This window comes from Coturnix japonica, chromosome 3 (genome assembly GCF_001577835.2).
Source record: "Coturnix japonica isolate 7356 chromosome 3, Coturnix japonica 2.1, whole genome shotgun sequence".
Lineage (NCBI taxonomy): Eukaryota > Metazoa > Chordata > Aves > Galliformes > Phasianidae > Coturnix > Coturnix japonica.
Genome location: NC_029518.1, coordinates 57,655,744 through 57,682,176, shown reverse-complemented (window position 1 = coordinate 57,682,176; position 26,433 = coordinate 57,655,744). Strand labels below are relative to the sequence as shown.

Sequence of the window (26,433 nt, the reverse complement as noted above, 5' to 3'; positions counted from 1 at the left end):
CACCCTGAGTAACAGATGTGATTTCCCTGTCAACTCACATCTACTTAGCATTAAACACCACTTCATTGCGTCCTGTGCAGAGGAGGCTTTCTGTCTCCTCTTCCTTGGTAGCAGGAGAAGAGTTACCAGCTACGCTTAATTATTGCTTATGAAAGTGAAGCGTGTGTGTGAATTTGGGATGGAGGCAAATCTCAAAAATACGCATTTTTACATAAAAATATAAGAGATCCTTGCAGTTTTTGTGAGCTGTTTGTGCAAATCTCTTACACACTGGCTGAGTTTTTAACTCTGAAATGATGCAGGCATAATCTGTGCTCATCACATCCCCAGTCCTTCTGCAGCTATTGAGGTACCTCGAAACCTGCAGAAACAAGCAGCATGTAGGCCTTGCTGCTTGGTATGAGAGAAGTGAGCCCTCTGGCAGAGCACTTCTTAAGGGAAGTAGAAAGAATAAAGGAGCACAGCTCTACAAAACGACCTCAGGAAATGTTCCAGAGTCTGGCTGACAGCAGAAGTAAACTAGACTTCATAAAAACAGACAATGCTGTAAAGATCATCAGATTTGCAAAACAATGCTATTATCAAAAAGACAAAAGGGGGAGACTATTGCTAACATTTTAAAAACAAACAAAGCATAAAATAACTTCTTTGGTCTCCAGAGGCGACAGCCAAAGGATGTACATGAGACCATTTACTGTGTATTTCCCAGGACATTAATACTGCTTGGAGACAATGATTTCAAAATAAGAGTATTTCATTTAAGCCACCTAAACCATATCAGCAGATTAAGAGTTGTAGAAGAAAGGCATTAAATGTTAATTTAATTATAGAGAATATTAAATTAGGAACATTCAGAATCCATAAGCCCCTAATAGCTCTCCTGTAGAATTTAAAAAATACATATCTATTAATGAATCTGGAGCGAACAGACGGAACCACAGTTGTGTCAGCTCTTGTCAGCAAGACACCAAAAAAAGAAAGGCCCCTGATATGTAGATATACTAATACTGAAGTATGGAGAACACCTACTCAATTTCCTGACGTATAGCACATCTGTTTATTAAATCAAAATCTTTCCTTTGTTCTTAGTAAACAAACCAAACAACCCTGCCTCCTCCTTACCCTAACAGACATCCAGCAGAGTCACTGAGAGAGGAAGCAAGGAGAGAGATCAGCATTCATGACTTGTTTTTCAAGCTGAATATGCAAAGCAACCCACCTCACAACTGACTTTAGAAGATGAAAAACTGATAAAGTGATCTGGCAGTTTTCAAAAGGGATCTTAAAAACTTCTGGCATAGTCCCAAGTTTAGAAATTAAATGCTTATCCAGAGTCAAGTCCAAATGCTGCAATAAAAGTTAACAAGGCCTTTAAATGAGATTCTCCCTTTTAAACTGCTCACAAACCAATGCTTTCTCCTTCATCCCTCTTCTCCACTGCGGTTGCTCAGTACTCGTGTAGACCAGCTGTCAACAGACTATGTGGAATACTCAGAGAAAAGAGGGAGTGTATGTGAGTCTTAGAAGTAGATGGTAAAGATCCACGATCTTGTCACCTCAATTGCAAATGGAAAAATCTGCCTAGGAAATAGTTTTCAGTTTAAGTAGAATTGCTACAGGTGTTGATGGTTCTTAATCTACTAATGTCTATAAGATCTCCTAATGTGTGTACTCGGAGGGACACTAGGACACGAGGTGTTGCTTTTACCCTTTTCTAAACCATAGTTCTCAGTGCAAATTCCTGTATTCGATGGCATGCAAGCAGTTAAGCTTTACTAGGTATCATGGAAGTTTGATGATCTGGCTGTGTATTGCTGGTATTGCCGGAATTATTGGGAAGAACTATGCTGAAAAACTTTGCAAGGCTTCATCTGTTTGCAACGAAAGAACAAGTTAATGTTTTCTGATATTAATATCTGCTTTTTAAAATTATTATTATTATTATTATTATTTTAATCTATGCAGATGGGTAATTCATACAATTTTGGAAACTATTGATTTCTTCAGTGGTTACTTATTCTTGCTTTTATATCCTTTATGATAGACCAAGTTGATCTTAGATCTCCTTAGTTGAGAGCCATACACGTGTCTCTGAGCACACCAGAACTACCATTGACAGAACTGGGAGATAACCATAGATTTGTAACCCTTATTGGATTTATTACTTATCAATATAAACTTGTCTTCAGGCATTGCATGCTGATTTCTTAATCTGTTTCTAAATTATTGGTTTTCATATTATACAACTCTATGAGTCTAGACTTTCTTATTTCATCTTTTTTACTTATGGCATGTGATTTGTTTGTATAATTACCTGAAACACATGTAGACTTGCTACTGTAGGAGACAGCTAATCCTGACCCAGCCGGTGTGTGGTTGAGTGAGTCAGCGATCAAAATTATACCTACAGAGTAGATACGTCACTGCTAATTGCTGTCAGGGAAAAAGCAGAAGAGCATTGGTGAGAAAATATACAGTCAGTCCCTGAGACAAGAACAAGACTAACGCTTTCTCAAGTGTTTCATTTTGAAGAAGCACAACGCCTTCCTGTCTTCTCCCCTTTCTCTCTTTCTTTCTTCTTCTCCTTCGGAAGAAAAATAAGTTAGCACTTCTCCCACTGCATTCTGACACAAAAGACCTTCTCAAATAAACCACTTGTGCAGTTGTCTGGTATGACACGGTGTCAAATGCTGTCTTTTTGATAAGTTCATTTCCTAAGCAATTTGTTTAACCCTTTTTATAGATATTGTTTTCTCTGACTAAGCCGTGACTCATTTTTGACACAGGAGCACTCGAGGGAAATGTCACAATTGTCACTTGTTTCTCTGCCTGCCTGACTTTGTTATAATTTTACAAGCCAAAAGGCAAAATTTGTCCTTTAATTTGTCCCCTTCTCCTGGCAGCTGGCTGTCATTGCTTCTGACTGGGCTACTCTACAGGATGATCTCCTAGCTGCTATAAGGCTGATTAAGTATTTGGGAAAGCCCCCCCCCCCCCCATCAAGAATATCAAACAAAATGAAGAGGTTTTAGACACATATTCAGAAGGCTGATCAAATTTGTGTTGTACTTTGCAATTTCTTGTAATCTCAGTTCTGAGGTACCACAAAATATCCACCAAGAAAATGAGATTGTCCTGGAAAAAAAATCTAAGGGATCATTTTCCATCCCAAGGTCTTGCTTTATTATACAAAAGCTGTTGTAGCTCTCAACAGAATAGATGGTCTGAGGGCTTCTATGTAGGAAAGAAGTGTTTGCCATTTTACAAAACCTCTTATTAGCACTTTATATTATAAACATCCCCTTAAATTCAAAGTGTATCCAAACTGCTTTTGATTTCCTGCATCCTCTGTGCTTGAGGGGAGCCAGAGACGAGTGTTTGCACCCAGGTGTGGTGATGGGAGGCAAGACTATGGCAATTTCAAAAGATAGCTCCCCTCAGGAAGTGACTTCTGAACAGGCAAATGTAATTGTGAGAGTCCCGGACATGCTTTCTGGGGCAAGAAAGGAGTGTCCTGAGGAGTGCTCCAAGATACTGCAGCTGGTAGCTATAAAACCATTATCTAATTCAGTGTAGGCACAAGACTCGTGTCTCCTCTTCCTACTCCCTTCCCGCCCCTCTTTACTTTGTCTTAAACTCAGGAAATTTAAACTATGTATTTCAATGGTCTGGTGATGATTTTAAAATGCAAGTAAATACAGAATATTTTAGTAGTTCTTGCTCATAAACTTGACACATGGTACACATATCCTTTAAAGCCAGGTGTGTTGTTTATGATCCTAAGCTTTTCAGAATCCTGTGTAGATACCTTGGATTGCCTTTCAATGTTCATTCAGTTTTTTTTTCTCTCCTGAGTTACTGCTGTATTTAAGAACACTCTGCTTCAAAGGTGGAATAGTATTAATCATTTTCTTGAGGCTTATGTGATGAGAGATGTTAATGTTAGAGTTTATGCCATGGAGGGACAATTGGATTCTTGCCATTCTTTGTCAAGGTAACATTGGAGCTCATACCCATAAGGGACTGAAGCTAAAACCCTTTTGTCAGTATATGGTTTGGTACTGAAGGAGAATGAGCGTGTAATGAAATTCTTTGTTTATCACAAGAATATTCCAGCCTAACTATCTCATCTAAACTCTGAATTCTTCTTTCTGTCTGTAGGGCCCTACTGTGGTAACATGATGCCTGTCCCCAAAGAAATCATTCTGGACAGCAATGAAGCAACTATCCATTTTGAGAGTGGATCCCATGTGTCAGGACGAGGCTTTCTGTTGTCTTATGCCAGCAGTGATCATCCAGGTAAAGCACTTTTTCTAAAGGGCAAGCAGCATAGTCCTCCCTAATTCGTTATCTTCTCTACACACAGACTTTGGCTCATATGTTTGGTCCTAAATATTTTCAGGTGTCTTATTGGCAAGAAATATCATCTTTTTCACAGCGTGCATATAAGAAGCAATAGTAACATTAAGCAGATACAAAAGCTGCTGAAATATTATCTAGATAATTTACAGAACAGGCCCAGCAAAACAGCAAATGAGAACTGTCTGTATTCAGGGCCTTTGCCACACAGTGATAGGATGAAGAGATCAGAGAGGTGAAGAGACAAAATCTACATTTAATACTCTAGGATGTGTTCCTATGCATCTTTGTTGAAGGTATGTAAAATATGAGTAGAAGAGGGAGATGAAAAGAATGAGGGAAAACCATAGCTGTTGTTTTGTCTTGAAGTATTATACAGAGAAGTCTTCAAATGCAATTTCATGTTTAGCCAAACGTTTTTTTGTATTTCTATGTCTTGCAACTTGGGTTGACATTTGTAAACTTTCCACAGATCTAATCACATGTTTGGAACGAGCAAACCACTACACAAAGACTGAATACAGGTAAGGAAAGTCTATATCTCTCCTCTCTTCACTGTTTCTTACTTTTCTGCATCACCAGATCCAATTGCTGTAAAATGTCACATAAGACACATACAGTCTTAGTTTTCTGGAAAAGTGAATGTTTTTGAGCTACAGTACTGCAGTAGTGTCAGGCCTCGTTGTGTGAAGCACTAGTGCAGGATGGAAATCTGCACCCCAGGAAAACAAGAGGATATTGTTGCAGAGCTCTCAGCAACCCTCATTTGGGAATGCATGCATATGGCATATGTAAGAAGAATTTCCACTTTGAAATTCAAAGTAGCCTTGAATACCACTGCATCTCCTGAGAGCAGATCATGCCTCAGCTGATAAAAGATCATCTGAGGACAAGCTATAATTTCTGTGCTCCTTGATAGGATTTGAAATGGTAATTAATTGTACTTTGCTGGTTACTTGCCTGGATGTGCATGCAGACTTCTTATCTGGGCTGAAAGCTTGAGTAATAACATTCCTAGAACAACAGGATTGAGCAAAATGCACTTGAAGAACTGCTATTGTAGTTCTTTGTGTGCTGCTATGTGCAGTCCACTCAAGAGCGCTTTTATTTACTTTCGGTAATCGCTAGTGAACAGTCAGATAGAACACACTGCTGAAGCATCTATGGTTCTGAGAGCATTTCTTTTGCATGGGTTTGTTTCTGTGTATCATCATGACAGTCCGTGTTTCAAATAAGCCCTATTCTTTTACTACAGCAGATACTGTCCTGCCGGCTGCAGAGATATAGCAGGTGACATTTCTGGGAACATAGAAGAAGGATACAGAGATGTAAGTACCCTGTATAAAGAGAGGAACTTAATAAAAAACAGAAAAGAATCCATTGCTCTGTTACATAGCACAATTTGGTTTCAGTTATTGCCGTTCAGCTCTTGTAGATAGTTCTTCCCAGCTGTGTTGCCTTCTACTATCAGCATATTAGTATGTTATCAGTGTACACTGAGCAGGTAGTGAAATACTGTTCAAACAGACTAATCAATTCTGTGAGAACAAAGTCCGCTGACTGTCAAACTAACCTACTAACTCCAGGTTTCTGGCCTTTTGGATGCATAGGGTTTCTCTTTCTTGAGGCAGTGCTCTTCGATGTCCTAAATATTCCTATGAATTCACTCTATACTTTTTTAAAATCCACATGCATTTCTTTTCTAATGTTATCTCTTATTGGAATAAAATGCATTTCCTTTACTTGTGGGTTTTCTTTAAGATTCTGCCTTCAGCACTGCAGGAACATGCTCTGAGATGAAATTAATATTATACACTGTCCAATCACATCCCACTGATAACTGAGAACCTTTAGGATCAGTTTTTATTAACTGTTCACTCTTTAAACAAAGCTGCCTGAGTGCTTACATTTATTCATGGTTCCTAGAATGCATTGTTCTGCCTTTCCTGTGTCTCTTTTTCTGTGTGAGACCTTGGTCTCACCTCCCTCTATGCTTCTGAAATCTTGACATCTTTCAGAGTGGAGTTAAGATTAATCCTTCCACTGAAGTAAAACCCCACCATATCACAAATACAGCAGTTACTGAGTCTCCAGAAAGCCCATGCATAACCTGTTCATCCAGTTACTCAAGCACACCACCCCATCCAGGAGAATGGCAGAGCTGAAAAAAACAAAGAAATGCTACATTGCATTCTAATTAGCTGGAGTTATTCCTGCTGTCCAGGGTGACTGGGAAATAAAAGCAGCACATAACATGACCTCATGCAGATATTATCTAGGCGGAGGAGTTTTTGAAGGAAATCCTTTCTCTGCCATTAACACAGATTCAGCTTTTCTGATGGGAAAGACATCCAGGACTCCCTGGAGCCCTGCTACCCCAGTGTCCCAGCACACCAGCCCTCCCTGGAAGGGACAGGCAGTCAGCTGTGCTTGCCAGGTGCTAGAGGTGCCCAAGCTGGCCCCATGTGAAGGACACACAGCCACATTTCCCAATGCTTGACCTGCCTCAAATCTTAAGGCACTATACAGTAATAGGTAGTTCCAGCTTCAGGTAAGTCCACAAAAGCCATTATTTTTTTTCTCTTTGCAAAGAAGAGTGGTTGCTTTGCCTTTGACTTTGTTTTCCTGAGATGGGCCAAAATATTTATCAGGTCAAAACTTCACCACATTTTCCTAGAACCACATGATTACATTCTTCATTTGAGAAAAACTTGACTTTTGGAAGCATGTATTTTTTTCAAAGATAGCTATTCTTTCCCTTTAAGTCTTTCCTTATTGCTGTCATTCCTTTGCAGGACTTTATGAGCTCTAACACTTCCATAGCGGTGGCTTGGAAGTGAGAGCACTACCACTTTGTCAGATTTGCCTTCTCAGTTTGGGGTTTTGATGGCTTCTACTTTTCAGACCTCACTGCTGTGCAAGTCAGCGATACATGCAGGCGTTATTGCAGATGAACTGGGCGGTCAGATCAGTGTCACCCAGCAGAAGGGCATCAGCCGCTATGAAGGCGTTGTCGCCAATGGTATCTCCTCACATGAGTGAGTATTGCTGGGGCAAAGGGAGTTGGGAGGGAGCTTAACTTACCCACCACTGGCTCTGGGAGCAGTTCCAGTACTGGCCAGGTTGTTAAATGGAGGAGAGACACCGCACCAATGCTTTTTGGGGAAGGAGATGTCAGCTGCTGGTTTTGGGGGTTTGCAGGTTTGTCTCTATGGCTTTATGAACATGGTGTTGGCAGAGATTTTATGTGGCTTTATAGTGTTTAAGGCTGTATCTTCTCCCTCTTTTCTTCCTTTCCTTCCAAAATACATCTGCAAATTAGTTTCTTAGCAGAGATGTGAAAGTATGATGTTCCGCAACATACATCTTGAATAGATCTACTAATAAATCACGTTAAATTCATGTTAAAGTGGAAAAAAAAACCACCTAGGAATAATAAATAAAGTGCTGTTGAGCCACAGGGGATTTAGTGAATATCTTCTTAAACATTGTGCTTTTGACATGTTCAGAATTCTTCCCTTTTAGAATATTTATAGCAAGGGTGTTATATTTACCACTTATCTTCTGACTTATAATTGCACTGTTGTTGAAGTAGAAATAAATCCTCTAATCTCTATCCAATGCAGTAAGCCCTTCCAGCAATTGCCTCTGTCATCTCTGTTGGTTTGTATTTTGAGTTTTTAAATGTTATCTGGGTTTTGCAATAAGCATTTTTTTTCTTATGGGAAGGAAAATCTCCTCGGTCCCAAAGACTACAAGAGCAAAGGGAATTTGACTTCAGTTTTTTCCTATTTCCCCCATGCTTGTTCCACGTCCTCCTGACAATCTAACAATCATTGTTTCATTTGTTAATAAATAAATCAATAAATAAAAGGAATGAGAAGAAATCCTACATAACCATGTCAGCCATTCTGCAAACATTTGGCTTCTCCCTCCTCTCAGTGAAGCAGAACAAGCAGACCAATTATGAAATCACTATGAAACATGCTGGTACCGAAATCAAAGCTAATTTTAAGCTATCTGTATATGCATCTCACTGCTGCAGGTGATTAGCAATTTATATAACCAAATGTTTAATTTTTAAGCCTCGTTCCCAGTGACCCTGGCCACATTCACTTTGTGAACCCAACAGAAGACACAGACATTCATTCTTTCTGTCTATTGCTGTGCTTAACCTTGGGTACAGGTGGAAGGTCTGTATATTGACACTGTGGGTAGCTGAATACAAAGTGAGTAGCATGTAGGCAACTAGCAGAAGGCCTCTAAGGCATAAATATTTTCTATTTTTCTTAAGTATTTTGCTTCACAGCTAAAATACGTATAAAAATGATATGATCTTGTATCAAGGAAAGCAGGACTGCGGGCTCAGCTCAGCAGTAAAGCAAGCAGTACAAATTATTTCCATCACACATGCCAGCTTTATGGAACCCTAAGAAATTAAATATATTGTGCCTTAACTGCAGAGGTTGTAGAACCGTTTACATGCATTTGTATGCATGTGATCCTTGAGAATCCCAGGAGTAACTCAGACAGTAGCACATAAAATGGTATAATGAAAGACATCTGGGATTCCCACTTGTATTTTTTCACAGTACAAGAGTTAGTGAGCAACGAATGAAGCATAGAAGACAGCAAATGTAGATGTGCTGGGGGAAAACACTGCTTGCATAATTAACCCATGAACTTCACTGCCAAGCATCCTTTTATTATCGCTACTCAAAATGAGTTATCCACTTCATGTGAGTAATGAAAGTGCCCGCAGAGGTGAAAACAACCATTGCATCAAGTGATAGAACTCCCACTGACACAAACAAGAGCTGAGGTGTGCACTCCTGTGTTGAAACAGGTCTCCCGGCTTGGATTCATCCTAGTTAGTGCGAGGCTCCACAGAGAGCACCCCAATGAGGAGTGCTATCACCTCCCACACACTGGGGTAGACAGAAGTGCTCCTCAAGGACAGTGCTCTCCCAAAGGAATGGGTTTGCCCTGAGGGATCAACCAATGCTCTTTGCAGATCGATAGGACTAGGGGTAATGGGATGAAACTTCAGCATAGGAAGTTCCGCACGAATGTGCGGAAGAACTTCTTTACAGTGAGGGTGATGGAGCACTGGAACAGGCTGCCCAGGGAGGTGGTGGAGTCTCCTTCTCTGGAGATATTCAAGACCCGCCTGGACGCCTACCTGTGTGACATGGTGTAGGGAGCCTGCTTTGGCAGGGGGGTTGGACTCGATGATCTCTAGAGGTTCCTTCCAACCCCTACAATTCTGTGATTCTGTGATCGTACATTGAGACAAAGGTACACAGGCTCCTAGCATTTCAGATGCCCACAAGTGAGTTGCATGAGTTGTAGAAACATAAGAGGGTGAGAAAATGATTCTTGGAATGCTTCTGCTGCCCCCGGTGGCTGAGACAGTCCCAGGAGCAGATGAACCACTGCTGTGACCTCATTGTTCCAAGGGAGGTAAACTGGGGGTTGCAGGGAGATCATTTTATTTAAAAACACATAAAAGTGGTTCCTGCAGGCAGGTGGCCTATTTACTATGAAACAGTGCACATCATGCTTTAAAGAACTTTTTATAATATGCATTCCCAAAGCTGCCCAGCTTCCCTGTCCTTGGGACACCTCTGCACTGCAATACATTCCTTTGAATGTTTTTTCCTTGCCGGCACCAGCGAGGAAAAACAAGTGTGAGGATAGTAATGTTGTACCAGCTTATTGTCCTGCCTTAAATGAAAGCTTGCTCAAGTTTTTAAAAATCTCATTTATAGCGGATTTCAGTATTAAGGATTTAAATTATTTAGTGACTTGAGCTGAAACTGACCTCATCAAAGCTGCTTCATGTGTGCACCGAGCTGTTAAATATCTGTGTTATAAAGTACCAGCAGAGCAATGAATCGTTCACTTGCCAGCCCTTAAGACCTGACCTTGGCCTCCCCGATTCCATTTTTCAACGAGCTTGTTATGCTCTGTTATCTATGAGATTTCCAACTCTCACGCCCCATGTGCAGACCTGAACCCACAAATGATATAATGAATATCAAGTGGCAGGATTTATTGAGCATTTCTGCTACCCGAGGACAAATATATGGGGTTTAACTGTAATGTGAGCTGCCTGTGGAGGCCTGTAACTGTACATCTGCACAAGTGAATCATTTGCCTGTGAAAATGGAAGAGCTTGCATGCTTGTGAACTATGAATATGAGATTTGGGTTAACCTGTGCTGCTTATGAAAAGCTTCCTTGGGACAGATGCTGGAATAAAGGATTTGAGGTTTACATAAGCTTATAATGTGAAGCAGCGTTCTTTTTTTTTCTCAGAGGCACCAGCACAGGTCTGCCATGCAGCCCTGACAGTGGTGCTGCTGGCTAAGCAGGAAAATGAAGAGCATGGGATGACGCCATCCCTTGAAGGACAAAGTGAAATTTATATGACAAATGCCACCTGTCACATTATGAAACTGATGAATTGCTGCTTACCAAATTAGTTTGTCTTCTTCAGTGACTTGCAGAATTATAACAGAAATATTTCAGCCTGATTTTATAGCTTTACAGGTATTAGGAGTTCTAACTTCCTCCCTTTGGTTGCTAAAATTGCAGTCCTGTAGTTTGAAAGGGAGCTCAGTGACTTGTTTTATTACAGAGGGAGAGCACATAAATACATATTAGAGAAATGCTTCTGTTTTGAGTAGGTTTTAATGATCACAGTCAGTTTTTCTTTTCTTCTCTTGAACTGGATTGTTTTGTGTTTCCTAAGAAAGCAAAAATGGTTTTGGCTGCGGTTCCGAGCTGGCTGGAAGCAAGCACAACAAATTTGATGGCCCATGAGGATCGCCTGCGGGAGGATGTGGGAGGGAGGGGCTGAATTTCTCATCCCAGTGACTCCACCACCTACGAGCCCAAATAGATCTGCTCCCTCCCAGCGCCCTCCCCCACCCCAAAGGGCCTCTTTAGCCTGCAGGCATTGGCTTTCCCTCAGTGACAAAAAGAAGCAGTGTTCTTATTGACCTTGACACCAGACTGCTTTCCACTTCCTGATTTGCAGCATTTGAAAACCATACAGCTGTGTGTACCGCTGGCAGGCTGTAGGCTGTTAGACTCCATAGGTAACCTCTGAGGAAATCACAGAATTATTTGAGTTGCAAGGTACCCTGAAAGGCCATCTACTCCAGCTCCCCCACAATGAACAGGAACATCCACAGCTAGATCAGGCTGCCCAGAGCCTTAGCCAGCCTGGTCTCAAATATCTCCATGGACAGGACACCTACCAACTCTTTGGGCAGCCTGAAATGTTCATGGATAGCAGCAAAGGGCAGCCTAATGGAGCTGGCTCAGTGCTGGAGTACTCCACTCAGTCACACTGGCCAAGAGCTTTCATAAGGGCACCTGATGCATGAGACCACGTGAAGCAGCACAGAAAGGGACAGATTTTCAGGAAATCTGAATTTCATGTTGAAACCCAAGCTTTTATTTTTATTGCAAAGACCACCAAAGGAATAATTTTGGGATCTCAGTGAGAATCAGAAGGGAAAGTGGCTCCATAGGGAGGCTGAGAGCACAGTTTTCCATGCTGTAGTCATTGGGTGATGTTCTGCAATGTGCAGGGTTATGGAAGGTGGCCCAAGAAATGTTTTTTCTCCAGAAGAGAAGTAGCCCATGGTACAGGGAAGAACAGGGAAACCACAGATGTGTTAACAGAGCAAAAAGAACTCCTAAGAAGAGCTGCTGAATGTGGCTGTAACAGAACTAAACTGTTGATCTGAATGTAATCTGTTTAATCTGATTAAAGCAGTGGACAGTTTTCATTGCCTGACTGAGGCACAATTATCCAAAAGGATTGGCTAGAGCCAATGTGCATTAGTCATACTCAGGCATAACTCTTTCACTGGTCCTAAAGTAATTTTCTTACACCAATGTGGTCTTACACCAATGTGAATTTACCAGTGTGGACTTGCACCATTTCACTGATTTCAGTTTAAAGTGATGTGAGAAGAGAATCTGGCCTCATGCTCGAGCAGTGCTTTCCTGGCTTCTTCAGCGTGCTTTGATTTTGCTGCTCTGAGGACTGGGAGGTGGAAGACTTTGAAGCAGAGTTTAAGATCCTGTGCAGAGGAGTGAAGCAAAGATGCACAAAAAGAGTAACAGGGTGAGGAGATGGGCAGTCATCCTAGAGCAGAGCAAAAGCTGAAGGCTGCTAGAACTGCACTGGGTTCTGTCACAACATGGGATGCACGAGAGTGCTCTGAGGGGGCAGATAGTCAAGAGCACTGCAAACAGCTACCTGGCCAGAGATGCTTTGCTGGATAAAAGGTTATTCTGTACAATGCCAAAGCCACCCATTTCTTAGCATTCCTATGGCTGTTTCCTCAAAGGCTGAATTACCTTTTTTTTTTTCCCTTACAGTGGTTCGCTGTCAGATAAGCGGTTTATGTTTACTTCAAATGGTAAGAATAATGGCCTTATTTTTACCTTTTTATTTAAGTATTTCCTCAAAAGTTTAGAAAAGCAATTTGAATGTGTCTAGAAAAGGTATTTTAGGACAGTTATTTTTTTTCAAATTGGCGGGCTGAATAAAAAAGAGAAGGGAGGTGAAGTGAGCTGGAGAAAAAAACCAAACAGAATAGGAATAAGTCATCTACACATAGATGAGAAACAGGAATAACGTTCTGATATTACGTTTGTGGTGCCAGCACATGAAAAATGGCAATCAGATAATTCCATTTTTATGTACTTTAGGTGGCAGAAAATGAAAGCAGTTTTTCTTCAGACACTCATAAGTTCCACCTTCATTATAGAAGAACTAAAACACACAGAGGGATGGAAATATATTTACATTGACCTTATACAGAACTAGCTTTTGTTTATGACTTTCAAAGATGCAAAATGACTTTAATCTGTCGAGCTGTTAATTTGCATAAAACACAGAAAAGCAGGGGGGAAAAGTTCGTGCTCATTCATTTAAATTATATTTCAGTCATCTTAGATAAAATCATGTACTATTCCAGTGAAAACTTCAGAGCATGTATAGGCCTTTGTAATTGTCAGGAAATTATTTTTAACTCACTGAAACCATATTGCACTGGCCTGTTCTCTCTGAAGAACCTTGATGTGCAGATATTTTGTGGGTTCTTTGGTGGATTTTGTAATGCTTACCTGAAGCTATTACCTTCATGATGTCACCTCTTGGCAGCATTATCAAGGAGCTTCATTAATGAGGAACTTTCCTAGCCCTAATTGCAGGTGAAAAACATGAATATTTACAGTAAAGCGTTCCTTTCAGTAAAGTGCCTTCATTTTAGAAACATTTTGTACAGCAAAATTAGTTAATGCCAAACTTTAAGCATAAATATTATGATTCAGAAGGAGAAAAAATTAAATATAAGAAGTCTTCACATAAACAAAACAATACTGCAGAGATTTAAAACCAGAATGACAAAGAAAAAATAACAGATTCAGTAGTCAGAAAGTGTGTATGTAGGAGCCAACTGGTAAAGGAGAGGGACTGCAGCATTCTGGTACTGGATTATCCACTGTAAATTGGCTGGCAAACACTAATGGATAGCATCAGGTTAGCAGATTAGGCAATGTCTGGCTTGGCTGTTGTGAATGATCTTCATATGTTGTCTGCCTAATATGAAAATAGACTGTTAAAATGCAAAATAACTGTTTATGCATGTCTGTGCTGGGACTCCTAGGCTGCAACAGATCTCTCAGTCTGGAAGAGGGATTCCTCTCCAAGAGCCAGATCACTGCATCTTCCTACTGGGAGGAGACCAATGAATTTGGACAGCTATTCCAGTGGTCTCCTGACAAGGCGTGGCTTCAAGTCCTGGAACTGGCTTGGGCCGCTAACCACAGCAGCAGTCGTGAATGGTTGGAGATAGACTTGGGAGAGAAGAAGAGAATAACAGGTAGATTGCTCTGATTATTAACAACTAGGTTTTCCACTGGAGAAAGAAACTAAACATGGTTGAAAATTTAATAATGCACTTACTAAATCTTTGTTTCACTGAATGTAAGTAAATGTTCTGCACTGAGAAATGTTATTTTCATATATTTTCAGACTGCGGATGCAGACCATAATATTAAAAACCAATTAGCATTTCTGGAGTCATTAATTTAGGCTCTGCTTCAAGCTCCTTGAAATTCACAGCTTAATGCTGATTTCTACCCTTGACTCAGCCTTTAAACTCAGTGGCCACTCTTGAATTCCATACATGGTTTGAAAAATAAATTAAGACTTCAAATACAAAGGCCTAACCTAATGTGAAAATATATCCTGCATTTCATTCTAAGGCATCAAAACTACTGGTTCTGGATCCACCACGCAGAATTTTAATTTCTATGTAAAGACGTTTACATTGAACTACAGAAATAACAACTCGAAATGGAGAACTTACAGAGGAATTCTAAGCAATGAAGAAAAGGTAAGAGAAAGTGGGACCGGTAGCAGAGCACAGAGGGAAAAAAAACTATATGCTGCCTTGACACTGAAGGACAGACTTTCACTGACAAGAAAGATCAGGAGCTTCAGACTTGTCCAGACTTGGGTCGTCTTCACCAGTGTAATTTACAGCTGTGGCGTAGATAGCAAGCTTGTTGAAACAAGGGAGATATCCAGGGCTTTCTGAAGTAGTAAGATATATGTACAGAGGCTTGTGCATGTGCATATACTATTTGCATTAAAAAGGGTGATTAAAGCTGTACAAGAAGCTATTTGGAGAAGTATTTAGCTCGGCTAAATATCGGTGCAACTTATCGATGCTTGCAGACTGAGCTCCTGTTTGGACAGTGTTCTAGGGATTGCACCACTTCCAACACCAGACTGGCGTGACTCTTCTGACAGCCCAAATCTCTTAGGAATCAGTGTACCTGCACTTAAAGTAAACGCTCTTAAACGAACAAAAGGGATCCTACAACTGTCCGCACAACAGCTGTCATAGACTCTGAATGAATTCAACAATGACCTGATAAAATCAGTGCAGCAGCTCCTGCGGGCAAGGGTGTGCTAATATTTTTCTGCGGAAAAACTCTTTGTTTCCCTTGAAACAAAGCCTTTCTGCTCCCACAGCATTCTTAGTCAGATCATCTTCACTAATCCTTTATGAGGGAGCTTGGTAATGCTCTACCTGGTGCTCAGTCTTGACTATGGTTTTAAAAACCTGTTAGACTTGTGGAAAGATTTCCTTCTAGCTGTGATTTCCATTTCCTCAGCTGGTACAGAAAGGAATTTCACTGCACTGTGTTAACTGCTTCAAGACTTTTTAATGCTAAATGCTAGGTGTACAGATAGATGTTGGCCCAAGAAGTAAAACAATCAGTCTCATAACAGGTGAATTTTGTGTAGGCTAACTACTTTCAGAGATCCCATTTCCAAAACATCTTGCAGGTATATCCCAGATGATTGAAACATTAGTTTTAAGATAAGAAAAATATTTGAAGTTGGAAGTCAGGAGCATTTTTGAGAAGCACAATAGCAAATAACACACTTTTGTTTTGTTGCAGGTATTCCAAGGCAACTCCGACTCTGGTGACATCGTACGTAATAATTTCATCCCCCCAATAGTGGCCCGTTATGTGCGAATTATTCCTCAGTCTTGGAACCAACGGATAGCATTGAAGCTTGAGCTGATTGGTTGTCGAATAATGCAAGGTATGGGGTAAGCAGTGCTTCCAAGGCACAGTGCTCCGAAGGGGCGCTGTGTTACCACGGAATAACTCATTCCCTGCTCTCTTTTGCAGTGAACAGTTCATTTACACATTCAATGTGGCAAAAACCAAGTCAGAGCACAGAAACCTCCCTTGGAAAAGAAGACAGAACTGTTACAGAGCCCATCCCATCAGAAGAAACCAACTTAGGTAACACTGCTGATCACTAATATTTTTCTATGATACAACACGTCTTCACCCCAGCCCGAGTAAACTTTCTCACAAATCAAAACTTTTGTCTCCCCTTCAGACGTTTTTAAAGTTAACTACAGAGAGAGGAGGGAGGAGCTTGGCTTCTTTTTGTCTCGAGCCACAGAAAGGAATTGAAAGCCTTAATTTTTCTTGATGTAACACCAGGCTTTCTCCTCTCTGACATACTGGTTATTTGCCATGCTTTGTAGGCTCAACTGAGCATCTGTTTTCTAACTTTTGTAATACACAGAGCAGTGGTATCACAAAAATGTTACCTTCCTACTAAGCAACCATGACCCCTCTCAGAGCAGAGCCCCAGCACTAAGCAATATACTGTAGTGCACAATTGTGTAATGAATCTTTTGGGTTTTCTTTTTCATAATACTTACGTTCGTGGGGGTTCAGACAACCTTAATTCTCATACTTCTCCCTCAGTGCCTTCATTTGCAATCATCATCCTTTAAGTGGAGGTAACTTCTTTGATCTTAAAAAAGTGAACAAATAAAATGTGTAGTATGTACTGGCTGATTGGTGGATCCATAGCCTGGCAGGAATTATGGACCCACCACACCAAGCACTGCTACCTGTTGGGTAGCTGATAGTTGTAGCACTGTCTCTGTGAACAAAGAGTTTCTACGAAGTGATCACTATTTAAGATATATATATGTATATATTCTGAAACAGCATTGCTCTTGCCAAGAGCAAACTCATCTGTGCAGTGGTATGGGTAAATTGTATCCATCTTCACTGAAAATGAAATAGTTTGAAATCTGATCTGCTAAATTGTAAATATCCCATGGACATGTGCACTACCTTACTCTCCAAGTGTCTGCAGGAATAGTGAAATGCATGCTTCTGACACAAAAGCCACCTCACGGCTAATTTCCAAATCCCTAAATTCCAAATCATTTTTAACATGGGCAAAACATTTTTCCCTAGCTCAAATCTTGGGAATCTTTGAATTATTTTAACTAAAATGTTTCAGCCAGATCAGCAGGAGCCAGATACTCAGCATGGAAAAATGCAGCTTCATTTAGCAGCTTTGAAAGTAACTGAAAACAGCATTGCTGCAAGTGGCTTTTTATAACGTTACCCAGTATGTAATAAGAAAACTGCTCAGTGTTAGGATGCTTGTAGATACTGTGCCAAGTGTCCGCCTTGAGACTGAGAGTTCAATGTATTTCTCGACACTGTTCCACTCGTGTACATGGCAGGCAGCTACGTATGGCTGAGGAGCAGTTCTGCTGTTCTATAGTTTTACATTTACACGCTCTCCCACGAGGAGTGTTCCTGCAAGATTATCTATAGGAATAGAGATATCCATCTTCAGAGTAATCTGCCTTTTTAACTTTTATCCGTTTATTTTTTCCATGCAGGCTTAAAGCTTACAGCTATAATTGTCCCAGTCCTCATAGTGCTGTGTCTGTTCCTGTTCTCTGGAATTTGTATCTGTGCAGCCCTACGAAAGTAAGATACTGTCTTTTGTCATGGGAGATATTTGTGGCATCCTAGCTGGCACAATCAAATATGTGCCCTCTTTCCAGAGTCTCTCTACCAGGAAACTGGAAATAGATGATCTTTTTTTAAGTCTTCCTTCCAAATAGAACTCACGGTGCTGTAAATTGTCTTTTTTAATCATCCCCTAGTCAGAGGAAAACAAGGATGAAGCAGGTTCAGAACTACACACCCCAATTTACAGTCCGATTCAACCGGCTGCTCTGTTCAGCCTACACATAACCACAAATGTGAAAATGGAATGCAGTTGAAGATGGAACAGTTTGCACACCAAAGCTGAGCAAAAATTCAGGGAGGGAAGCATTTTATTTAATTTCCCCTCCTGTTGTCTCTCTACTTCCTCACCGCTTAGTGCAAGTAAAGATGCGGGCCAAAGTCACAGCTGATCTGTAAGGAGTTGCACACATACATTGTTAAACAGATTAAACTAAGCCACTCTATTCCACAAGTCAGAACTGGAAGAAGCATTGCTAACTTTGGGTCAAAGGCTCAAAGTAGGTGTCCAATTCTTGTGAGCTTGCCCTCGAATGTAGAACAGGAAAATACATCTATCAGTATCCAGGGATTTGGAAGCATAAGAGCTATCTCTGTTGATCTTGTTTCGTCATAAGCAGTACCTGGCTCTGTCCTGGATTTCCAGTAGAATCCATAAAAGTTTAGAAGGACAGGCCCAAAATATTACCTAGAGTGACATATAACAACATGCACACATCAAGTCCATGAAGGAATTCCTTCAGACCGGAGGAATTTGCACAGCAGCACTCAGAACATGCACACAGATGGGGAAACAACTGAGTGTGGAAATACAGGTTTTTTTTGTGCCTTACAATCTGATAAATGCATCCTCCAGGAACTAAAAGGGAACAGTTGTTTTCAGCTGTTAAACACGCAGATTCTCTGCTGAAGTGAAGGAGTGAAAAAGATGAAATGTTATGAGTGCAGAAGTTTATAAATGCTTTCCTCTCCTCACAGGCAAGAAGCCAAAGGACTTTCTTATGGATTATCCAATGCTCAGAAATCAGGTTAGTGGAGAATGGTGGGCTTTGTCCGGTCCCATCCTGTCACCTGGGCCAATGGGAAGGATTTTATGCACTATGTGTGAAATGCTTATAAAAGACCAGCCATGTTTCCTCACTCAAATTCGCTATTTCATACAGGAGAAATGGCAAACGATAGTCCCACTTGTGTCATCCCAGCACAGTGCCCAGAGAAACAAAGTAATTTGGTTTCTATGACAGAAAGGCAATTAGAGAAAGATCTATTACACAAAATTCATAACTGATAATGTAAGAGTGCTCCCAGGTGCCTTTCCTTCCCTCCTCCAAAACACCTATTTGGTGGAAAATTGCTACTTTCCTTTTTTTTCCCCCTAGAAGAGAGGATTGCTGTTCTCCAAGGCAGCAAGTGCTACCTATTTTTTTATGGCTTCGGTGTTTCCACATTGCTGCCCTCCCTGATTGAGACTATATTAACAAAGTCTAACAAAACTGAATTGTACTTCACATCTAAAATCAGAATAGAGGATTGTCTTGAGGTCTCTGCTGTAGAAGATGCCTGCAAACCGTGGTGCAACAACATACCTTGTTGTGCTTAACTATGCTTTCTAGAGCAGCCTCTTCTCAGCCTGGAAGTTAGAGCTCAGCTGCTTTTTCCTGGCTTGCTAACTCTGCAGAGGAATATCCTTCTGAAACTTAGCTTTCCATTAAAAAGAAATCACTAAGTAATTCACATGTCTCCTGCAACTGCTCAGCTCCAAAATTCATCCCTCAGAAGGTGCTGGCATCAGGGAAAGGAACTTTGTTACCCATTTCAGCTCACCCTCATTAGAAAATTAATTTGTACTTAGCATCATATTTGCTAATGTGATTTTTCAAGGTCACATTAAAATCCTTTCTCACTCGCTAATGAGGACAAATCCCATGAAATTGGAGATGATAGCCTTATCCATTCTGTTCATTTGTAGTGTATGCTTCACAAATTAAACTTCAAAACACTGTGAACCCTCAATAAGTTTGCAGTTGGCACCAAGTTTGGAAGAAATGCCGACCTGCTTGAAAGTAGGAAGGCCCTACAGGGAGATCTGGACAGGCTGGGTTGGTGGGTCAAGGCCAATTGTATAAGCTTCTACAAGACCAAGTGCTGGGTCCTGCACAAAAACTCTGCAACACAACAGGCTTGGGATAGTGGCTGGGGGGCTGCACAGAGGAAAAGGATTTGGAGCTGTTAGCTGAAAGCCAGCTGAACATGAACCAGCAGTGTGCCCAGGTGGCCAAGAAGGCCAATGACACCCTGGCTTGTATCAAAAATAGTGTAGCCTGCAGGAGCAGTGAGGTGTTTGTTCCTGTGTATTCAGCACTTGTTAGGTTGCATCCTGAGTAGTGCATTTAGTTTTGGGCTCCTCACTACCAGAAAGACCCCAGAGTGCATCCAGACAAAGGCAACTAAGCTAGTAAGCTTTCCAGAACACCTAAGGAGTGATTGAGGGAACAATTATTTACCTTGGAGGCTCAGGAGATTTTATTGCTCTCTACCACCACCTGGAAGTGGTTTTAATCTTCAGGAGGGGAGTAAACTCTTCGAAAGGACTGATAATAGCAGGACAAGGGAAAATGGATTTAAGCTGAAAGAGGGAAGATTTAGGTTGGATGTTAGGGGGAAGTTCTTCACTAGGAGAGTGGTTAGGCCCTGGAACAGGCTGCCCAGGGAGGTTGTGGATGCCCCGTCCTTGGAGGTGTTCAAGGCCAGGTTGGACGGGGCCCTGGGCAACCTGATCTAGTAAATGTGTATGTTTGGTGGCCCTGCCAGGCAGGGGGGTTGGAACTACATGATCCTTGAGGTCCCTTCCAACCTGGGTCATTCTGTGATTCTGTAATCTTGCTTTGTAAGTAGTTAAGCATATTGACAGCAATCAGCACGCATAAAAATTTAACATTCTGATAAGCCTTCTAATTTTAAGCATTTAACTTTCAGACATCTTCTATTCTTATTTCTTTATCATAGGTTGTTGGAAACAGATCAAGCAGCCCTTCACCAGACATCAGTCAACTGAATTTACCATTAGCTATAATAATGAGAAGGAGACACCACAAAAACTAGATCTGGTCACAAGCGACATGGCAGGTAACAATTGCCCTCACTCTGATGCACTCATTTTATTCTGTGCAGAAAGTAGTTAGCAGGAGGAAGGACAGGCCAGCTTCTAAAAGCTCCAACTCTCATGAAAGCTCAGGCCCAAGGACATATTTATCTGTGTTCATCCCAGACATGTGGGGGAGACAAAAACACTACAAGAACCTTCACTTTTTATACATTTGTTCTTGTTTTTTGATCTTGGAGTTACTGAGCAAGACTTTTTCCTTGCTCTGAACTAGTTACAGTTGAAGGTAAGCACGGAATGCATTCAGGCAAGGGATCAGCGCAAGAATTCAGAACAGAGTGCCCAGGTAAATGGTGATATCACCATCCCTAGAGGTATTTAAGGAAAGGGGTAGATGCAGTAGTACTTAAGAACATGGTTTAGTGGGCAGTATTGGGGGTAGTTGGACAAGATTTCTTAAAGATCTTTTCCAACCTTGATTCTGTGATTCTTTTATGATTCTATGAATGTATTTAAGGTATTGCTGACACATTTTTATATTTCTATTTAAATTCAAATGTCTCTGGCACTGGAACAAAATATGATGTCCTTTGCTGCTGATCAAATAGAAAAACTGCTTATTCAGTTTGTGGTTGGATTCCATGCCCAGCTGGAAGTCATGCTGAGATCTGTGTATGGTATTCCTGGTGCCTGAACTGTTTTGGAGACGGGGTCTCCTGAAGTGACAGATGAGGCAAAAGAGAAAAAACACCTCAGGGTGTCTCTTCTGTGTTATCTTGGCTTCAGGTCACTGTCTGGAGAGAACAAATCCTCGCATCAGTACTGCTTGTATTCCACAGGGATGGTTTTTTTTAATTCATCCTCTTAGTGCATCTTATCCCTGCCTGGTTTTCTCTGTCTGGAAAGGCCAGACAGAGCAGCCATTTTATGAGATCAGTGATCAGCAACCTTCCAGAAAAATTTATTTGCCATTTCCAGGCTTCAAGCTTAGAAATTCCTAAAGATTTATTCAATACATTTGTTAGAGAAATACACTTAAAAAGTCTATCAGAGATGGCTTCAGTGCTTCACAAAAACTTACTGTATAAATGCATAGTTTTATTTCATAAAGGAAAAGGAGCTAGTATAGATACCTTACCACTGTGGTTACCCAGCTACCCTGGCTGCATTCAGGGGCTTCTGCTCTGCCCATCCTTTCCTCCTGCAGTGTACGAGAATTTACATCTCTCATCCCAGCCTGACAGCTCCCAAAGTTTTGCGTTTCACCTGCAGTCTCCCTAGAAATAAGAAACATGAAATAAAAACCTGGGACTGCAGCCAAGAAATGTGCAGTAAATGCCATTTCATAATTAAATTTTGGTGGGCATGCAACTTGCATATAGGTTACCATACTACACTAAATTCTTCCCCTTTAAATTCCTTGCTACTTGCTGGTTTTCACGGCAGCCCCCGGAGCAAGTGGAGAGATTTCTTTCTGAGCAAGTGAGATTCCTCAGTGTAGCAGCAGCAGTGCTGGTGAGAGCTGCATCGCTTACGACATATCCTAACACCTTCACCCTACATGCTACATTTGGGAAGTAGCCAGGAACTGCCAGAAAGATTCACAGGACATATGGGATTGAATTCCAAGCTCGTGTCAGATGAACTACAATGCTAAAACAGAATCTGAGCTAACTTCTTCGTGCCTGTGCCAGAATACAAGATTTTATCAGTGTCATTTACTAGAGCTGTTCAGGTCACCATGTATATCAGTAAGCAATTTTCATAGAAGCACCAAAGTGAAAAAGTTAAAATGCAGAATTTCAGCAAGGCAATTTTCTGGAATGTTTTGAAAACCCCATTAGTTCAGCTTGCTTTCTAATACAGCAGCCTGGCATCGTCTCCAACTAGAACTGCAAACATCCTCATTGTGAGGCTGTCTACCCTGGATCTTTCCTCATGCTCCTGCTGGGGTCATTTCTCCATTCCCAATTCAGCTCCTGCCCCCTCCCCTCGATGGGGTGAACTGTTCTCTGGCAGCACCACTCCTGCTGCTCGCCTTATGGCTCGTCCCCCTCTCACACACACTTCAGTTGGAAGCTGACTTCACACATCTCACACTTCCCTTGACTCTCTTGGCTGCCTTTCCGCCTAACTTTATCCTTCCTGTCAGTCAGCCACTGAGATTCCTTTTAAATAGAGCCCGTACTTGGGCTCGTTAAGAATCCTTCAGGCATCTTAATTATTGCAAAAGTGGAACACTTGCTTTGAGAACTTTTTCCCTTTGTGGAACTTATGTGAAGTCCCCTCTCGGGTTTATTGTTAATATTTTGTTGTCCTCCTTCTCTGTATTTTCATAGGGTTTGGGGGGTATTCTCCAGAAATGATGTCAATGCATTTAGGTGTGTAGGTGGGGAAAGGCAGGAAGGGAGGGAGGGAGGAAAGGCGTGACAGATTGAAGAGCATCTCTGCCAAACTCTGCAGCACCTGGGCGATGAAGGAGATAGGGCAGTGTTTCCTGACATCCCTGATAATCACGAGTTAGATATAATAAGCAAATCATTTTCTGCCACTTACTACATAAAATAACGTGGCTATGTGTTGTTGAGCAGTTCGTACTTCCTTTTAGATTATCAGCAGCCTCTCATGATTGGAACTGGGACAGTAACGCGGAAAGGATCTACTTTCAGACCCATGGACACAGAAGAAGAGGGAAGAAGGGGGAGCGCAGAGTTTGAAAACCACTACCACTGCCCGCTCAGAGCCAACCGGCACGAGTACGCTCTGCCTCTGACCAGCCAGGAGCCCGAATATGCCACCCCCATCATCGAGCGGCACGTCACCAGGGAAAATAACTTTCCCGCTGAAAATGGCTACAACGTACCCGTAATCTCCTCACAGAAACATTCCCTTTCTGCCGGCAGTTTCTCTGGCTCATGCAAGACTGATGCCAGGAGTGGAGACTATCAGACACCCCAGAGCGTAATAAACTACGACAAACCTAAAGCCAATGGTATTCTGACCTCTGTGAGCTACAGTACGGACTACCAGAAACCTCAGGCAAACGTGCTAGGGAGCGAGGGTTACTCAACACCCAGAGACTGCCTGAACCCAATAAGCCAGACAGCAATGACAGCTCTCTTGTGATCTGCTAAGCAAGAGAGACGTGGTGCACAGGAATGTCGCTGCACAGCTTCCAAAGTGAAAACAGAGTTTTAAAGGATTCTGCTGCAGAAGGCAGAAGGCAAACAAACCCTGTGTACATAATATTGCAGTCTTGCTGGGTTCTGACATCTGAAGAAAGCATATGCTGTTTATCACTGTTTATATCAAAAGAGACGTTATCAGTGAAGACTGTATATCTTATTTTCTGTAACTGATCTCAGTGCTCCGTTTGCAACGTGTGCAATTTGTACATAGCTTTTATTTAAGGAGAGTTTCTTAAGTTTCCTTTTCACCTGTGGAATTGGAAGGACAAAAAACAACAACAAACAAACCAGCTTCTGCAGAAATAGCTCTCTCTCTCTTCCACCTGCTGTTGTACTGCAGCTGTAAATTGTGTATCTTACAGCTGTCATGGTTCAGTTCCTCTCCTATGAAAACTGAAGATCATCACTATAGTCCCTTTTGGGACGGCAGAAGTAAAACTGCTTGAAGCGTGAAGTGTGCAAGAGAAGGCAGCCGATCATTTAAATACCACGCTCCATCTCACCTGCCCAGCTGCCTTCCAGCAGCAATCTGTAGATGCTTGAATTTGATCTAATGTATGAGCTGAGCCTAACTTGCTATTCACATCAAGTACACATAGAAAAGGTGGAACAAGCTTTGGATTCAAGCCATAGCGATCACCTTGCAGACACATCTGCAATAGAAACACGCCAAAATGCTTTTTCATTGAATGTGTGTGGAACTATAATGTGAATTTACTGCTAAGAATCAAATCCTGTTCAGGCCCTACCTGATGCTGTTAATGCTAAACTGAAAGGAAATTTGTTCCTTGACACAAAACAGCTCTTCATTGCTCCAGTAGGTATTTTCCTTTCTGGCTAAATATTTCAAATGGAAATACTACACTAGATTTGTAAAACTAAAAGACAACATGGGTATGGTTCAGTGTTGCATTTAAAGGCAAGACAGTGGATCAGCACAGTTGTGCTCAAATAGGTTTTTTTCTTATCCTCAATTTAGACAAACTTGAAAAAGCTTGGGGCTGACTGCAACGCACAGCTGTTGGCTCCTCTTTCAGCAGAGGTGTCATTGAAGCTACACAGCTTCAGGTTGGGACTGCAATCATCCTTTGCCCTCCTACCTGCAGCACTTGGCGCCTTACCTTGAATTTGAAAGTATGTCTCAGAATATACAAAAGTGATATTCTTCCGAGAGGGAAGAATGGTGCTATGGGAAATTAGACTGGTAAAATGTGAACTCTTGGAAAGTCAGTATTTCAAGGCCTTGTGTGTTTCCTTGCATGTAAGCTGGGGATCTTTTGCAAAGGATGCAGCAAAGATTTCTTGTTTGTTCACAAAGTGCTTTCAGATCCTGGGGTGGAAAGTGCTTTCAGAGTACAGAACAGCTGTAGTGATACTAGGTATAAATATTGCTAACTCGAGCCATATCCAACCTTAAGAACAGCTCTCAGTGGGTTTTTCGCATTTGCTTGTTTTGTGGCCTCAGTGGTGCAGTTCTGTCACGCCGATGCACAGTGCATGCAACTTCCGTGCAAAGAAGAAAGAGCTGAGCTAACCTTGTAGTCCTCCCGTGTTTGCTGTCAATACAGTTTCTGTGAATTGTATAAAACACCTCAGGTTCTGAAGTGAAGCAGCAGCAGCCTGTTTGTTAGACCGAGCTGGGTGGTGTTGTTTACCTTCTGTTGTTTACATGTCTATGTAAATAAAGAACACTGGTATTTGTAAATCAGTCACACAGGCCTGGTACTTAACTTGGTGACTTTATCATTGCTGCACACCCACTCCTGTCACATATCCCGCAGAGTGAGAAGTAACTGTTCCTCATTCCGTGCTAAAGTGCCAGTTGCGTGGCTGCAATTTACTCTCAGTATGACAGGCTAAAAAAAGCTTATCCCGGTGCCCCACTTAGCCTGGCTTTTGTGTCCGTAATCTCTAGAGAAGAAGCGCCCACGAACAAACTTCTGCACCCAGCCCTGCTGCTGGATGCACATAATTGAGGGGAGGATGAGGCTACCCCCCCCCCCCCCCCCGGTGAGACTGAATCCAATACTCCACCCACACAGCTAATTAGCTTGACTTGTCACTTTGCAAACAAGTGGAGCTCAGTAATCAGAGCTATTCCCCACAAAGATAATGCAGCACTGCAACAGCAGCAGGCAGCTGATGACATGGCTTGTGTTATAACAACCTTTTGGCATGCCTCAGCCACATGCTTTTTTGCATCTGCAGAGTCAAACTGTTCTTCATTGCACATGCCCATTTTTTGCTGCCATTCAAGCCCATCTCAGAACAGCTATTTTAGCTGAAAAAGATGCTGGGTTTCAATTTGCAACTTGCCTTCATCCTCCGCTTCTCATAAAGAACCAACGAAACTGTAAAAAGATGGCTTGGAATC

General features: G+C 41.6%; 1 protein-coding gene across 3 annotated transcripts in view; it reads left to right on the top strand.

Moving 5' to 3' along the window:
* The window catches only part of DCBLD1 (discoidin, CUB and LCCL domain containing 1), a 45,875-nt gene extending 20,104 nt beyond the window's left edge, over nucleotides 1-25,771 (top strand). Inside the window, exons 3-15 of one of the 3 annotated variants that reach the window (XM_015858670.2) lie at nucleotides 4,162-4,299; nucleotides 4,832-4,883; nucleotides 5,615-5,687; nucleotides 7,264-7,397; nucleotides 12,762-12,802; nucleotides 14,054-14,269; nucleotides 14,655-14,785; nucleotides 15,864-16,011; nucleotides 16,101-16,217; nucleotides 17,636-17,726; nucleotides 18,747-18,796; nucleotides 20,775-20,894; nucleotides 23,480-25,771. In XM_015858670.2, the coding sequence (XP_015714156.2) occupies nucleotides 4,162-4,299; nucleotides 4,832-4,883; nucleotides 5,615-5,687; nucleotides 7,264-7,397; nucleotides 12,762-12,802; nucleotides 14,054-14,269; nucleotides 14,655-14,785; nucleotides 15,864-16,011; nucleotides 16,101-16,217; nucleotides 17,636-17,726; nucleotides 18,747-18,796; nucleotides 20,775-20,894; nucleotides 23,480-23,997 (1,829 nt within the window). In that variant the 3' untranslated portion in view covers nucleotides 23,998-25,771. The remainder of the gene's footprint in view (nucleotides 1-4,161; nucleotides 4,300-4,831; nucleotides 4,884-5,614; nucleotides 5,688-7,263; nucleotides 7,398-12,761; nucleotides 12,803-14,053; nucleotides 14,270-14,654; nucleotides 14,786-15,863; nucleotides 16,012-16,100; nucleotides 16,218-17,635; nucleotides 17,727-18,746; nucleotides 18,797-20,774; nucleotides 20,895-23,479) is intronic. The other 2 variants (XM_032443294.1, XM_032443295.1) reach the window with 2 other exon arrangements.
* Nucleotides 25,772-26,433: the final 662 nt, after the last annotated feature.